At 53.8% G+C, this 14,850-nt stretch overlaps 1 protein-coding gene across 1 annotated transcript; it reads right to left on the reverse strand.

Annotated features, from left to right (window-relative positions):
• Nucleotides 1–4,537: 4,537 nt before the first annotated feature.
• PROC (protein C, inactivator of coagulation factors Va and VIIIa) lies at nucleotides 4,538–14,446 on the reverse strand (the record flags this gene model as incomplete). The annotated part of the gene is made up of 9 exons (XM_079710108.1): nucleotides 4,538–5,115; nucleotides 6,244–6,361; nucleotides 7,467–7,615; nucleotides 9,536–9,670; nucleotides 9,777–9,914; nucleotides 10,034–10,058; nucleotides 11,480–11,646; nucleotides 12,985–13,071; nucleotides 14,401–14,446. 9 exons carry the CDS (start codon nucleotides 14,444–14,446, stop codon nucleotides 4,538–4,540), a joined length of 1,443 nt encoding a protein of 480 aa, XP_079566234.1.
• Between the last annotated feature and the right edge of the window lie 404 nt (nucleotides 14,447–14,850).

Raw genomic sequence — 14,850 nt, forward strand, 5'->3', positions numbered from 1 at the left:
GTACGCTTGAGAAAAATGTGTATTCTGTTGCTTTTGGATGGAATATTCTGTATATGTCTGTTAAGTTCATCTTGTCTAATGTGTTGTTTAAGGCCAATGCTTTCTTATTGATTTTCTGTCTAGAGGATCTATTACTTTAATGAAAGTGTGGTATTAAAGTCCCCTACTATTATTTTATTGCTGTCTCTTTCTCCCTTTAGGTCTGTTAATATTTGCTGTATATATATCGGACCTGCAATGTTGGTGCAGAAATACTTACAAACATTATATCCTCTTGTTGGATTGGCCCCTTTATCATTATGTAATGATCTTTTTACAGTTTTTGTCTTAAAAAGTCTATTTTGCTGGGAATTCCCTGGCAGTCCAGTGGTTAGGACTCCCTGCTGTCACTGCAGAGGGCATGGGTTCAATCTTTGGTCAGGGAACTAAGATTCTACAAGTTGTGCAGCGCAGCCAAGAAAGAAAAAAGAAGTCCATTTTGTCTAATATAGTTAAAGTTACCCCAGGTTATTATTTGGGGGGGGGTTCATTTGCATGGAATATCTTTTTCCATCCCTTCGCTTTCAATCTATGCTGTGTCCTTAAAGCTGAAGTATCTCTTGTAGACAGCATATAGATGAGACTTGAGTTTTCATCCATTCAGCAATACTTACATCAGACAAAATAGACTTTAAAAGACTGTAACATGAGACAAAGAAGGATATTATGTAATGCTCAAGGGATCAATCCAAGAAGATATAACAATCGTAAATATATATGCACCCAGCATAGGAGCACCTCAATATATAAGGCAAAACGTTAACAGACATAAAAGGAGAAACTGGCAGTAACACAATCATAGTGGGGGACTTGCACATCCCACTTACATAAATGGACAGATCATCTGGACAGAAAATCAATAAGAAAACATTGGCCTTAAACAATACATTAGATAAGATGAACTTAACAGTCATATACAGACTATTCCATCCAAAAGCAGCAGAATACACATTCTTTTCAAGCGCACATAGAACATTCTCCAGGATAGATCACATGCTAGGCCACAAAACAAGTCTCAGTAAATTTAAGAAAACTGAAATCATACCAAGTATATTTTCCAACCACAATGCTATGAGACTAGAAATCAATTACAAACACACACACACACACACACACACACAAACACACACATGTGGAGACTAAACAATATGCTCACCAATGGATCACTGAAAAAATCAAAGAAGAAATTTAAAAATACCTGAAGCCAAATGATCCAAAATCTATGGGATACAGCAAAAGCAGTTCTAAAAGAGAAGTTTATAGAGATACAAGCATACCTCAGGGAAAAAGAAAAATCTCAAATAAACAACCTAACCTTACACCTAAAGGAATTAGGAAAAGAAGAATGAAAAAACCCAAAGTTAGTAAAAGTAAATAAATCATAAAAATCAGAGCAGAAATAAATGAGAGACTTTTTAAAAAAAACAATAGAAAGATCAATGAAACTAAAAGCTAACTCTTTGAAAAGATAAACAAAATTGATGAACCTTTAGCCAGACTCATCAAGAAAAAAAGGGGATGGTCTAAACTAATTAAAACTACTTTTTGTTATTAATTTCTATTTTCATTGCCTTTTTTCTAGAGGATATGTTTATATCACATTGAGCCTCTGGAATTTATTGAGGCTTCCTTCATGGTCCAGTATATTTTTATAAATGCTCCTAGCAGGCTAAAAAAAAGCATATTAATTTTACTGTCCAAAATCTTCTATATATCCATTTATTTTTTAATCTGTTTAATTTATTGGTTTTGAGAGAGTTCTTTTAAATTTCCATATACAATTGCTTATTTCTCCCTGAACTTCTGTCAATTGTTGGCTTATAAATATTTTGAGGTTATATTGTTAGAGGCATATGTTATTTTATCATGATTATACCTTTATACATGATTGATTCTTTTATCAGTATTTAATGTCCATCCTTGATGTTTGTGATACTTTTTCCTTGATTGCTATTTAATCAGTTATTAAAATCACTATCTTAGCTTTCTTTTCATTCAAATCAATGTGGAATTTCTAATATTATTTTCAGTCTTTCAGTGTTTTTTGTTTTTACGCTGTCTGTAAATAATATATTGTCAGGTTTATTTTTTATTCTGAAAGTTCTTTCTTTTTATTGATAAGTTTAACCCAGTTACATTTAGCCTTATTATTTCCATCTTACTCCATAGTTTCCATTAACTGTACTTTCTTCTTGGATTTTTTTGCTTGTTTTTTTTTTTTGCGGTACGCAGGCCTCTCACTGCTGTGGCCTCTCCCATTGCGGAGCACAGGCTCCGGATGTGCAGGCTCAGCGGCCATGGCCCACGGGCCCAGCCGCTCCACGGCATGTGGGACCTTCCCAGACTGGGGCACGAACCCACGTCCCCTGCATCGGCAGGCGGACTCTCAACCACTGTGCCACCAGGGAAGCCCTTCTTGTTTCATTTTATAGTTTTTATATGCAAGTCCATATTGAGTTAATTTTTGTATAATTTTGGGGTTCATTTTTTGGCCTGTCAATGCCCCATTGTACCAGCACCATGTGTTGACAAGGGTCTCCTTCCTCCATCGAATTGCTTTTGCATCTTTGTAAAAAAAATTAGATGGGGCTTCCCTGGTGGCGCAGTGGTTGAGAGTCCACCTGCTGATGTAGGGCACACGGGTTCGTGCCCTGGTTCGGGAGGTTCCCACATGCCGTGGAGCGGCTGGGCCTGTGAGCCATGGCTGCTGAGCCTGCGTGTCCGGAGACTGCGCGTCCGGAGTCTGTGCTCCGCAGCGGGAGAGGCCACAACAGTGAGAGACCCACGTAATGCAAAAAAAAAAAAAAAAAAAAAAAAATCAGATGGCCATGGCTGTGTGAGTCTGTTTCTGGATTCTCTATTCCATTCCATTCATCTATGTGTCTCTCCCTCCACCAATACCACACAATCTTGTTCACTGTAGTTAGATTATAATCCATGACACTGGGTAGAATGATTTCTCCTAATTTGTTCTTCTTTTTCTAAAGTGTTTTAGCTACTCAAGGTCCTTTGCCTTTCCACATATATAATATATATATGTATATATATATATATGTATATATATATGTATATATATATATATAATAGTAAGCTTGTTTACAAAAAAATCATGTTGAGATTTTTCTATGAATTGTGTTAAACCTATAGCTCAATTTTGGGAAAATTGACATCTTTACTGTGTTGAGTCTTCCATTGTTTCTCCATGTATTTAGGTCTTCTTTAATTTCTTTCATTAGCATTTTGTAAGTGTCATCACACATATCTGGTACATGTTTGTTATATTTATATCTAAGTACTTCATTTTCTTTAGAGTGATTGGAAGTGGTATTGTGGTTTTAATTTTGGTTTCCACATGTTCATTGTTAACATGTAGAAATACCATTGATTTTTATGTGCTGCTCATTTACTTTTATTCTCCTTCTTTGCTTTCTATGGACAGATCAAGTTTTCTTATGTTGGTTTAAAAGTTGTATTTTTGTTCTTGTTTTGTTTGTTCTTAGGACCGTTTATTTGTTGTTTGTTTTAATAATTTTCACTAGTTTCACCGGAGAACAGGTCAGCAGATCTCTTCAGGCTGGGTTGCCAGAAGTTCTCTCTCCCACACTAGTTAACCACCTTGACAGGAGACTCACCTGGGGAATCTTTAACAAGGGCAAAGACCTCAGCATGCGGTCACTCTTTCAATCCATCATGTCCCACTGCAAGTGTTGGGGACACTGGCCTTAGGCACTGATCAGCAGATGGTTCCAGCCCCAGGCCTGACTTCCTTCCACCTCCAAGCAGTCCCACATACCCTTTCCCAGGCCCTAAGGAGACAGATCCTGCAGCCTCTTTCTCAGCCATGCCTCTTTCCTTGTGTTGCACGTATAGAACTCAGTGGGTCCTGGTGTCCCCCTGGTCTGTAAGCAGCAGCTGTGGTTCCAACAAGAGGGATGTAATCATAAGTCAAGGCCTCCTGTACCATTGACTGATTTGTGCTGTACTTGCTTTATCCTCACCGGCCCTGAGCGTCTTGGCACCTACCCAAGCAGAAAAGGTCCTTTAAGTTCCTTTTGTTCAGTGGCTTTCAACCCTAGTCACACATTAAAATGAGCTGGGGAGTTTAAAAAATATCAGCGTTTTTGTTCCCCACCCTAAATCAACTAAACCAGAATCTCTGTGGGTGAAACTGGATGTAGGTGTCTTTGAAAGCCCTCAACCACACCCCCAGCCCCCAGGAGTTTCAAAAGTACAGTGAAGGTTGAGAACCACTGCTCTCAATCTAAGAGTAGTTGCTGTGGAAGGTAAATAAGATTCAGTTCATAAAGTGTGGGGTGTGCAGTAGATGCTCCAAAAATACTTCCCTCCAGAACAGCCCAGAAAAGGGTCGGAAAGACAGACAGAGCCATAGCTGCTGTGCTTGCTGCATGCCCTTTTTAATGTCCAACATCTTGGCCATTCAACACCCAGCCCCCATCCAAGGGTGTCCTCTGGGGTCCAGACACAAGTGGGGGAGATGCTAAGGCACCTGGCTCTTGAGGGGGGCCTTCTTAGCGTTGATGTAGCCGTGGATCCAGTCGAGGTAACGGCTGACTTTGGTGTAAACACCGTAGTTGTTGAGGCGCCCGCAGCCCTCGCCCCAGCTCACCAGGCCCACCAGGAACCAGGTGCCGCGGAAGGAGACGACCATAGGCCCCCCGCTGTCGCCCTCACAGGCATCCCGCGGGTCCCCCAGGATGCCGGCGCACAGCATGTTCTCGGAGACCTTGTTTTGCATGGCCAGAACGCACATGTTGTGCGGGACCAGGGGGACCTTGACGAAGTTGAGGACAAAGGTGCGGTTTCTCTTGGCCTCGCTGCGGTAGCCCCAGCCTGTCACCACCGTCTCCTGGCCGACCTGGGTGAGCTCGCGCTCCGACAGGCCACTGTCCGGGAGGCAGATGGGCACAATGGTCTGTGAGAGCGTGGCGGGCCGGGCCAGGCGGAGCAGGGCGATGTCATTGTCGCTGGTGCTCTTGGTGTAGTTGGGATGGACAAAGACCTCCTTGATGTCCAGGTCCACCTCCCACTTCTCCCAGCGCCGCAGGTCATACTCCCCTGCAGGGCAGAGGGGCTGTCAGAGTGGGCTTGGGGGAGCCTCCCTCCCCTGGGGCCCCCTGAAGCCAACGTGGCTGCCATGCTCCTGCAGGCCCTCGTGGAGGGACAGCAGGAGTGGTCACCACGTATGCCCGGCACTGTCCTAGGCCACAGGGCTGTGCCTCTGATCACTATCAAGGGTAACAGCCCATGAGTGTCAGTCCTAAAGGGGCAGAACGCTGGTCTGAATTCAGGACTGGCTCATAGATGGAGCAGTGAGACCTGGGAAGTGACCAGCGGTGGGCAGTCAGCAGGGAAGCCTGAAGCTCCCTGGAGACCTGGGACACAGACCAGAGCTGCAAAGAGAACATGGGACACCTGCCAAGATGGGGGCAGGGCAGGAGCAGCCAGCCGGACACAGGCTCCACCAGGGAAGAAAGATCTGGACCACACACAAGACACAAGGTCTTCTCAGGCGAGGCTGTTGGTTCCTGGAAAGGCGGGGTGAGGGCTCTGCCTCCAAGCCCAGCCCCGCCGGAGGCCACTGGCCTCTGGTTGTGCTGGGCATGAAGGCAGGGTGTGTGAATCTGGTCATTCACTCTCAGTACATATCTTTGCCTTCTTTTTTTTGCATAAAGATTGGAGTGAGAGAACCCCCGCCCCCCAGAAATTGGTAGAGTGGGGTCTAGGCTCGGGGAGCCCTGGGCTGTTGTAGGGAAGCAGCTGGCTGCTGTGCCAGATGCCAGGGCCCCCGCTGCGCAGTCCATCCCTGTCACTCTGTGTGAAGCGCGGCCCTGAGGACGCCTTCTGGATCTCTGCACCCCAGGGTGCTGCAGGTCCACACACACGGCCACTCCACATAGTGAGAGTGAAGACACAAGTATGTGTGTAACCTCCTCGCTGGCAAAAACACGTGTGTAAGCACCTGGGCACCAGATTCGAAGAGAATCCCTTACGTGCAAACTACATGGTGTCATTGTGTCTAAAATGCCGCCACAGGAGTGGCGGGGAGGGAGCACATGGGCCTCTTCCCCTGAGATGCCTTCTGTGTGGCTCTGGTGTCCTCTTGCTCAAGCACCCCGGAGACCAGGCTCCCCAAACCCGGCCAGCCCATCTGGGCCACCCCTCCGGCCTGGTTCCAGCCCGCACCGAGCCTGACGATGAGCTTCTTGTGGTCGTCCAAGCAGTGGGCCGCTGTCAGCACCCAGGAGACGTGGACGAGCACTGCCCCGCAGGCCAGCTTCTTCTTCGAGTCCAGCAGGACCACCTGTAATGGGGGGTGGGCAGTGATGGCACCACACGGCCTTCTGACAGCTCCGTGTCAGGGCCCCGGTCTCAGCACAGCCCAGGCACTAGCTGCCTAAATAGGTCTTCTCTGGGTTCCCTGGTCACACGGGCATGGACTTTTTTGGCATTTTCTTTTCTGCATGTTTGATGGAGTTTGCCTGTTCCAGGGTATCTCCCTGCCTTTGCCTGTGCTGTTCCTATAATCATCCTCAGCAGCATCCAGAGAGTTCTCACCGTCGGGGGCTCAGGCTGGTCATCGTGTCCTTTGAGAAGCCTTTGAGGCCCCCAGGCTGCCTTGGGAGTCCTCTCCAGGTTCCCTCAGTCCCTGTCCTGCCAGCTGGCTCTGGTCCCATTGGGTTGCCTTGTGTTTAGGAGCCCGAATCTCCTGGGGCCTGTGAGCTCTCCAAGACCTGCCAGCCCCCTGCTTTTTTTTTTTTTTTTGCAGTACGCGGGCCTCTCACTGCTGTGGCCTCTCCCGTTGCGGAGCACAGGCTTCGGACGCGCAGGCTCAGCGGCCATGGCTCACGGGCCCAGCCGCTCCGCGGCATGTGGGATCTTCCCAGACTGGGGCACGAACCTGTGTCCCCTGCATCGGCAGGCGGACTCCCAACCACTGCGCCACCAGGGAAGCCCCCCTCCTGCTTATTGATCTCTGGACAATCCCCCCCCACCCCAGTGCCTGGCAGAGATGGGGACCAAATAAGTGTTAGTTCCCAAGGCGGGGCTGGAGAGGTACTCCGAGGTCAACCCTCCCTCCCGGCCCTTTCCCACGCAAAACACCGCTCCCCTCCGCCAGGCCTCTGCCTCAAATACCACCAGCAGAGCATTATGGTTCCAGCTCTCCTTCCCGCACATTCCCCCCTTGGCTCCCCGGTGCCCAGCTCCCCCCTGCCCGGCGGCTTCTCTCCCATCGGGTTAGCGCCATCTTTCCCTGGAATCCTCCACCCTTAGCACTGCCGCCCGCATCCCCCCGGCCCTCCCCAAGCAAAGGCTGCACTTCCCTTCCCACTGGTGCCTCCTGAGCAGGAACTGGGCTCAGTGACTCCTGACCCAGCTGGTGAGCCGCTGCCTCTCTCTCCTCTCACCTGCCAGGGGCTCTCTCCCCATCCGGCCTCCTGCCCACTGATGAGCCGTGGATCTAATTGGCCTTCTTGGTCTACTTGGTCTGTGTCACGTTTCAAGTGCTTGCGTTTCTTCTCCATTCGCTTCCCTGGCCTCCCACAAGGGAACGTCACTGAAGGCAGGGGGAGGCTGCTGAGTGCCTGCTGGGCACTGCTCCCGAGACTGCCCTCCCATCTCTGTCCCCCTCCTGCCAGCAGCCTCCTTTGCTGCCTTGTAGGATAAATGATGCTCAGACACTCAATTCTATCAACTTGCAAAGCCCCTCGGGATAGTCAGTCGGTTAATGAACAGCGCCACTTAATGGCGAGAGTCAGACCGAGCAGCATCTCTACCTGGCGGTGTGCCCTTGGGCAGGTCGTTAAAGTTCTCAGAGTTGGGACACCCCAGGGCTGTTGGGAGTAATCCCTGAGATGCACAAGTAAGGTCTCGTGCTGGGATTCTGCCGAGCCCCTAACAGAGGTAAGGACTTATGGGGAGGAGGAGGTGGGCACGCCCAGAGAGCCTCAGAGTGGCTCTGAGCACGGCTGTGAGCTCCTCAGCCCGGAGGAGAGAGCACTGAGCAGAACTGAGGGCTGGGAGACGGGCCAGGGCCATTCAGGCTGCGATGGGAGATTTAGACTCGCAAGAAGCAGTGGGAAACCATCAGCAGGGGGATTGCCTAGTGACAGAAAATGGAGATGAAACAACAGCGACAAGATTCCAGAAGCTGGACAGCAGAGGGACATGGTAACTGACTTGGCCGACTGAGAAAGCCGAAACCTCAGCCAGTGGTAGGAGACGCTGGGAGCAGGCTGCTTGGCAACAGAAACACCCAGGAAGCCTCCACGTGTCTCTGAAGAAGCTGTGCAGGTGGGGCTACAGCAGGAATGTTGAGAGCTTGTCAAAGAAACTGCTAGAGCCCTAGCCTTCTGTCTCGACCCCTCATCAGTGGCTTGACTCTCCTCTCTGACCCCTGCAGAAGACCCTAGGTGTATTCTCCGCAGAGGGTGAACCAGAGACCTGGGAACTCCAGGCACCGCCACAGGAAACAGTGACATGCAAGGCTGACCAGAGAAAGTCACGCAGACATCTGCAGACGGGGCAGATGCCAGTTCCTCTTCCCCCTACTCTCCCCAGGGGGCTGGAAGCCAGGCTGGGACCACCCAAGCATGAACTTGGAGGATTCCTCTCAGAAAACGGCCTAAAGACCTAAGAATCTGGGCAATAGGGGTTCTGCCAGTGACCTGGGCCTTCAGATGGTCTCACAGGAAAGCCCACCAGCCAACAGGTCCACCAGGCATTTCTTTGCAACTTCCTGTGAATCTCTAATTACTTTAAAAGGAATAGTTGGCTTTTTTTTTTTTCAGTAAACGGACTGGAATATAAAGTTGTGGAAAGTTCCCTGAAAGAAGAACACAAAGTCAAAGATACGGAAAATAGAAGAGATAATGAGATAATAAAACTAGAAGATCAATCCGGGGAAAGATCTGATTAGGAGGTGTAGAAAGAGAGAACAGAGAAAGCACAGGGCAGGTCATCAAGGAAATAACTAAAGAAATGTTCCTAGAGATAGAAGACACGCATTTCCACATGAAAAGGGCGCTGCACAGTGAATGCAAGAAGATCCACACGGAGGAACAACCTGCTGAAATCGTGGTAAGAGTTGTGAAACTCCGACTGTTGGGTAAGTATATAAATCTGATAGAAATTTAAATGTATAAAAAGGAAAGTAGAAGAGAAGGCAGAATCACGGTCCCTGTCTCTCCTCAGAGAAGCCAGGGGTGAAGGCGGAAATAAAGTCAAGAGAGATGAGGAGGACGCTGGAGGCGTGCCCTCCCCATCCGCTCCTCCCTGGGGAGATGCGCTACCTCTGGGTTCCTGCCCCAGGCCACGCCCCCAGCGTGAGCAGCGGCCCCTGGGCAAGAGCGGGCAGGACACCCGCCGAGGGTACCCTCCCTCCCCGTCGGGGCGGCCCGTCTCCTTCGCCTGGGACTCGGCCCTGTGGCTTGCTCCCCGCCCGGGTGCCCCGTGCTGTCCCCCATCTGCGGCTCACCCTTGGGCTCGCAGAGCAGGTGGTCGTCCCCCAGGCCGTAGCCGGGCGCGCAGCGGCAGTGGCGCCCGCCCTCCACCTCCAAGCAATAGTGCGCGCAGCCGCCGTTCTCCGCCGAGCAGTTTGAGAAGCGAGCCTCTGCGGGGGACCGGCAGGAGGGCGCCGAGAGAGCGCGGCGCTCTGCGCGCCCGGCCCCGCCCCCGGCCCCGGGGAGCTCCCCGGCCCGCCGCCCGCCGCCCCTCACCTTGAAGGCAGTAGCGGCCCTCCCAGCCCTGCGCGCAGTCGCAGCGGAAGCCGCCCAGGCCGTCGATGCACGTGCCGCGCCCGCAGCACGGGCTGTCGCACGGGTGCGCCGGCGGCGGGGCCGCGCACTGGTCCCCGTCTGCGACGAGGGGTAAGGAGGGGATCACGGGGGTCCGCCGGCCCCGTCCCCGTGCCCCCAGCGGCCCAGAGACCTCGAGGGGCACGGGCACCGCGGCCAGGGGTCTGGAGCGCACTCACCGTGGTACTTGGACCAGAAGGCCATCTGCGGAGAGAAGGGGCGGCGTCAGGGGCCGTCAGCCCACCTGTGTAGATGGGGAGCCCCCGGGGCCCCTCCCCGGGCTGGCCCAGGTCCGGCAGGCAGCATCCAAGCGGGCAGGGAAGGGAAGGGCTTCCACACAAAGAGGGGTCAACCCCAGCCTCTGGGCAGCTGCAGCCTGAGAAAAGCCAGGCTCCTTGCCCCTCTGCCCATCTCCACCCCACATCCCAAACCCGCCCCCACGCCGTCCCCCGCCCGTGCAGCTGGAAGCTTCCTCTGGGCACTGGCCTGGCTGCTACCCCAGCAGCCTCTGCAAAGGAAGGGACCCAAATCCCACCCCCACCCAGGGTGCTCTGCCTGCTTCCAGCTCCATCCCTCCAGGCACTGGGCGTCTGCTCTTTCCCTGAACCTGTCCTCAGAGCTGGGTGACTAGCAGGACATCGTGCGTGAGACACGGCTTTTGCCGGTTCAGAAAGTCTGTTTTTCTAACCAGCTCTCTGGTGTCACTTCTGCTGCTGGGCTGGGACCACCAGTCCCTGAGATCCACTGCTTGATGCCCAGGCCGAGAGCCCCCCTGCTGGCCTGGGAGACCCTGGGCGGGGGGGAGGGGGGAGGCATGGGAGGGGTGTGATGTGCCCAGGCTGTGCCTGCCGAAAATCATCGTGGCATCTGCTGAGGAGGCCATTTGGGGAAAGAGGCACTGGAGATGGTGGCTGAGGGCAAGAGAGGAAGCCACCCAGAGCTCCGCCTTCAGCTGTGAGAGCTGAGTGGGAAGGGCATACCTGCAGACAGCTTGAAGGGGACCCAGGTGGTGGCACAACCCCCAGGTCCTAGTCGCTAAAGTGAGCTCTGGGTGCTGGAGGGGGGCTGAGCCTTGTATCAGGAACACCTCCCTTACTGAGCGCATCCTAACACCTCAGGGCCACCACCACAGGGCCCTGGGGGCCAGAGAGGACACAGACCCTTTCCTTGGATCCCCTGAGCGGTCAGGTTTCACCCCTGGAGTATCTAAGGCACAGAGTGAGTGTGTGTGCCCAGACATCAGGGAGTCTTGGATCACCTGGTCAGCAGGGTGGAAGCAGGGGTGGTGGCCTCTGGATCAGAGGGGGAGAGAAGAGGGGAGGCCGTGGTGGCCAGTCGCAGGTGGACAGGGGGACTGAGCTACCTCCAGTGGGATTGGGTGGGAATCCCAGCCTAAGGCTTCCCCAGACGCGCTTCTCACGCTCGTTGCAGAGTTCTGTTTCTTGGAGTCCCATGTGCCCTGGCCAAGACCATAGGGCCGTTCACTCCACTGCTGCACCCCCTGGCAAGCTGGGAGGGTAAGGGGCTGGCGCCCACCGCTTCCCAGGACTCCCAAGGGGCCCCAGGCTGCCGCTCCAGGTCCCACCCCTGAACCTCAAGCTCTGCACCCAGTCGGGCGGCCTTACTGTGTCTTCCATGTTTTGGAAAATCTCCCGAGCTTCCTCAAATTCACAGGTCTCCTCTCTGCACTCGCGCTCCAGGCTGCCGGGCCGCAGCTCCTCCAGGAAGGTGTTGGCGCGTTTGCGGATCCGCAGCACCTGGTGGGCACCCCGATGGCTGGAGAACACTGAGGCTGGGAGGGGGACAGGGAGCTCGCGTTGGTGGGGGGCCCGCGGTGAGGGGGCCCGGCTGGGGAGTCCCTGGGGAGGTTTTCATTTCTGGTCCCTCAGGGTTATAATTCCAGGTACCGATACCCTCTCCTCCTCCCGAAGCAGGGGGCCGGCCATCGGAGGACAGGACACTTGACCATTCAGAGTGCGTGCACAGAGGCCGACAGACCTCCCTCCCTCCGAACCCAGCCCAACCTGCGTGTGACCCTGAGCCCATGTCTTTACCGCTCTAAACTTCAGTTTATTCATCAAACAATGAGGATGAGATAATCACGTAAAACACTTAGTACAGTGCCTGGCAGGGAAATGTCACTGGCAGCCAGTGACAAATGCCACGTGCTGCTGCTGTTGTTATTATTACACTGCAGAGGTAAATGGGTCTTGTTGTTCTCCAGACACACCTTGTGCAACCCCGTCTTGAAGCCGTCCCTCCACCATCCCTGCCCTCACCTCCTCCTCATGGAGCATTTCCCACGCCCTTCCCCTAGGGCAGGCGCACCTGGACAAGGCAGACCTGCCACCCGGGGAGCATCACCCAGTGTCTCCTGGGCTCTGAGAGGTGTCTGCCTTGGGGGCAGGGGGACAGCTGGGGTGGAGGGACCAAGGCAGGGGAGTGAGCAAGAGAGGCTCGAGGATGCCAGGGCCAGGAAGGGCATCCTCAGGAAAGGAAGATGTGCCGGACTGAGTCTGGACGTGGGAGCCAGGAGGACCGCAGGTGGGGACCGGGGCTGGGAGTGGGGAGGAAGGGCCGCCAGGGAGACGAGCTGCTCAGGAAGAGGCATACATGGAAGAAACAGCCCACGGTGGCTGCAGGAGGTGTGGGGGGAGGGCTGCCTAAGAAACCAGGCAGCACGGCTGTCCCGCAGGCCCCTCCCCCAGCATCCTGGCCTCCTCCTCTCCACATCCCGGTCCCCTGGCCGTGGGGACCAGGGGAGGGTTGGGGCAGGATAGCGGCCAGCAGATGAGCGTTTTAAGAGGACAGGCTGCTCTGGGGCAGTTTGCCTGGCAGCGGGGCCTGGCGCTCTCACAGTTGAGGGAGTGAGCGGTGGAGTGCGGAGACCCAGGGGACTCTGTGACCAACCCCCCAGGTAGGAGGAAGGACGTGACCCCGCGGCCCCGGGGGCTCCCTGCCATCACCACAGGACTCAGCCCCTGAGCTGCGGCCTGTGTTCCCCTCAGTTAATTTATCCCTGTTCCCTCAGGTCCGCCTCTCATCTCCTCTCGCCCTGAGGCTCAGGGGAGCCGGTGAAAGGTTTGAAGACCCCGAGGGTCCCGAGGAGGGGGTGGGAGAGCGGCCTTACCGGGAGGAGCTGGTGTGCTGGAAACTCCCCAGATCGTCACGAACAAGAAGAGGCTTGTAAGCTGCCGCATTCTGAAGTTGCTGCCACCTGTCTGAGGAGGACTTCTGAGCTTCCGGCAGCCCCGCCAGCCCCCCCGCCAACTCTGCCCCCTCCCTCAACCCCGGGTGGGGGCTGAATGAACCAGCGATCGCCAGGGCCAAAGCTGGGGTGGGGGTCCCTGTTCGCTATTCAGACACGCATGGGGCGCCTCGGTCCCCTTGTCTATATGGGGCTAAGGTCACACGACCCGAGCCTGCAGGGTGAAGAGAGGAAGTGGAAGGGGCCGTGACCTGGTGAAGATCAAAGGGGACTCGACACAGAAGGGTGATGGGCAGGCGCACCCAGAACGTTCCTGCCCTCCCTGGGTGAGGAGTCGGGGGTGACGCCTCTGCTGATCTAAAGGCCAGGTTAAGAAGAAGAACTGACGTTTATTGGACAGTCACGGTGTCTTTCAAGAAATTTGTACATGGTTCAGAGGACAGGCCACCGAGTCAGAGCGCCTGGTGCAAATCCCAGCTGCAGGACAGGATTGTCGGGCAAGATCCCTAACTGTTCCTCAGTTGCCTCATTTGTAAAGCGGATGGAAAAACTGTATTTCTGCCTCAGAGGGTTATCGTGAGAATTAAATGAGTTAATCTACATAAAGCTGTTGAATAGGTTTGCACATAGCAAACGCTCAGTAAGCATGAGCTACTATTATCTCAGCGAAGGCTCACCACCACCCAAGAGGTAGGTATTAATGTTGTCACCCCATTTCACAGAGGGGGCGATTGAGGCTCACAGGAGAGAAATCGCTTATTAAACACCCACAGCCAGGAAGCGGAAGAGCTAGTGCTTGAGCTCAGGCCTGTGTGGCTCCAGGCCTGGAACCTTAACCCCTGCCGCAAAACACCAGGCGCACCACAAGGCCACAGAGGTAGCCCTGCTGGCCGGAAACCTAGGAGCCCCTGCTGCCCCCCAGGCTGAGTGGGTGCCCCACCAGCACCCCCCTCCCCATCTAACCTCATGTTCCACTTTGCCGACTCCCTCTGAGGCTGATTCTGACTTTTGTTTAAAGGGTTTAGAAGTAGAGATGAGGCTGTGGTGGGGAGCCTGGAGGGCTCTGGGTTCCAAGCTGCCTCTGGCGATGGCTCTGGGGTCTGGAGGCCCTCAACCGACTTCCACTTCCCTCAGAGTCTGGGAGGAAGGCCCCTGGGAGCCATGGCACCCCAGCCTGAGGAATGCCAGCCAGAGCCTTGGCCTGGCCGGTGGCAGAGCTCAGATTTCCTTTACCCCAAGCTCCAGCCAGCCTCCCAAACCCTGGCTAGAAGAGTCCACCTTCAGCCCTGCTCACCCTCCTCCGGCCCCCCTCACAGACCTGCCTCGAAGGGGACTTACTGGGGTGGACCGCCGAGAAACTGCGAGGTCGCCCTCCTGCCGCCATGACAGCCTGGACCTCGAGTTAATCCATAACTGCAAATATTTGCTCGGCCCTCGGTGCGGAAGCCTCCCTCTCCACAGATAAACAAACAAGTTCCCGGCTCAGGACCGCTCTGTCTGCCCCAAGCCCACCCGCGCCCATCAGTGGTGCCTGCAGGAGGGAAGGAGGGAAGGGGTGGGCAACGTCAAAACTGTCTACAGACGTGGCGTCATTTTAGCCTCATAGCGCTGGCTGAAGGAGGGACATTGTCCCCCTTTAGCTGATGGGGACATTTTTACCCGGAGATACTGCGGTTTGCCTCAGATCAGCACACCGGTAATGATATTTCACCAAATCTGGGATGCCATTAGTTACAAGATGCATCTATTTTATGTGTCAGCGTAAAAGAAAAGAAACATTGTTAACTA

Source organism: Hyperoodon ampullatus (assembly GCF_949752795.1).
Source record: "Hyperoodon ampullatus genome assembly, chromosome: 8".
Taxonomy (NCBI): Eukaryota; Metazoa; Chordata; class Mammalia; order Artiodactyla; family Ziphiidae; genus Hyperoodon; species Hyperoodon ampullatus.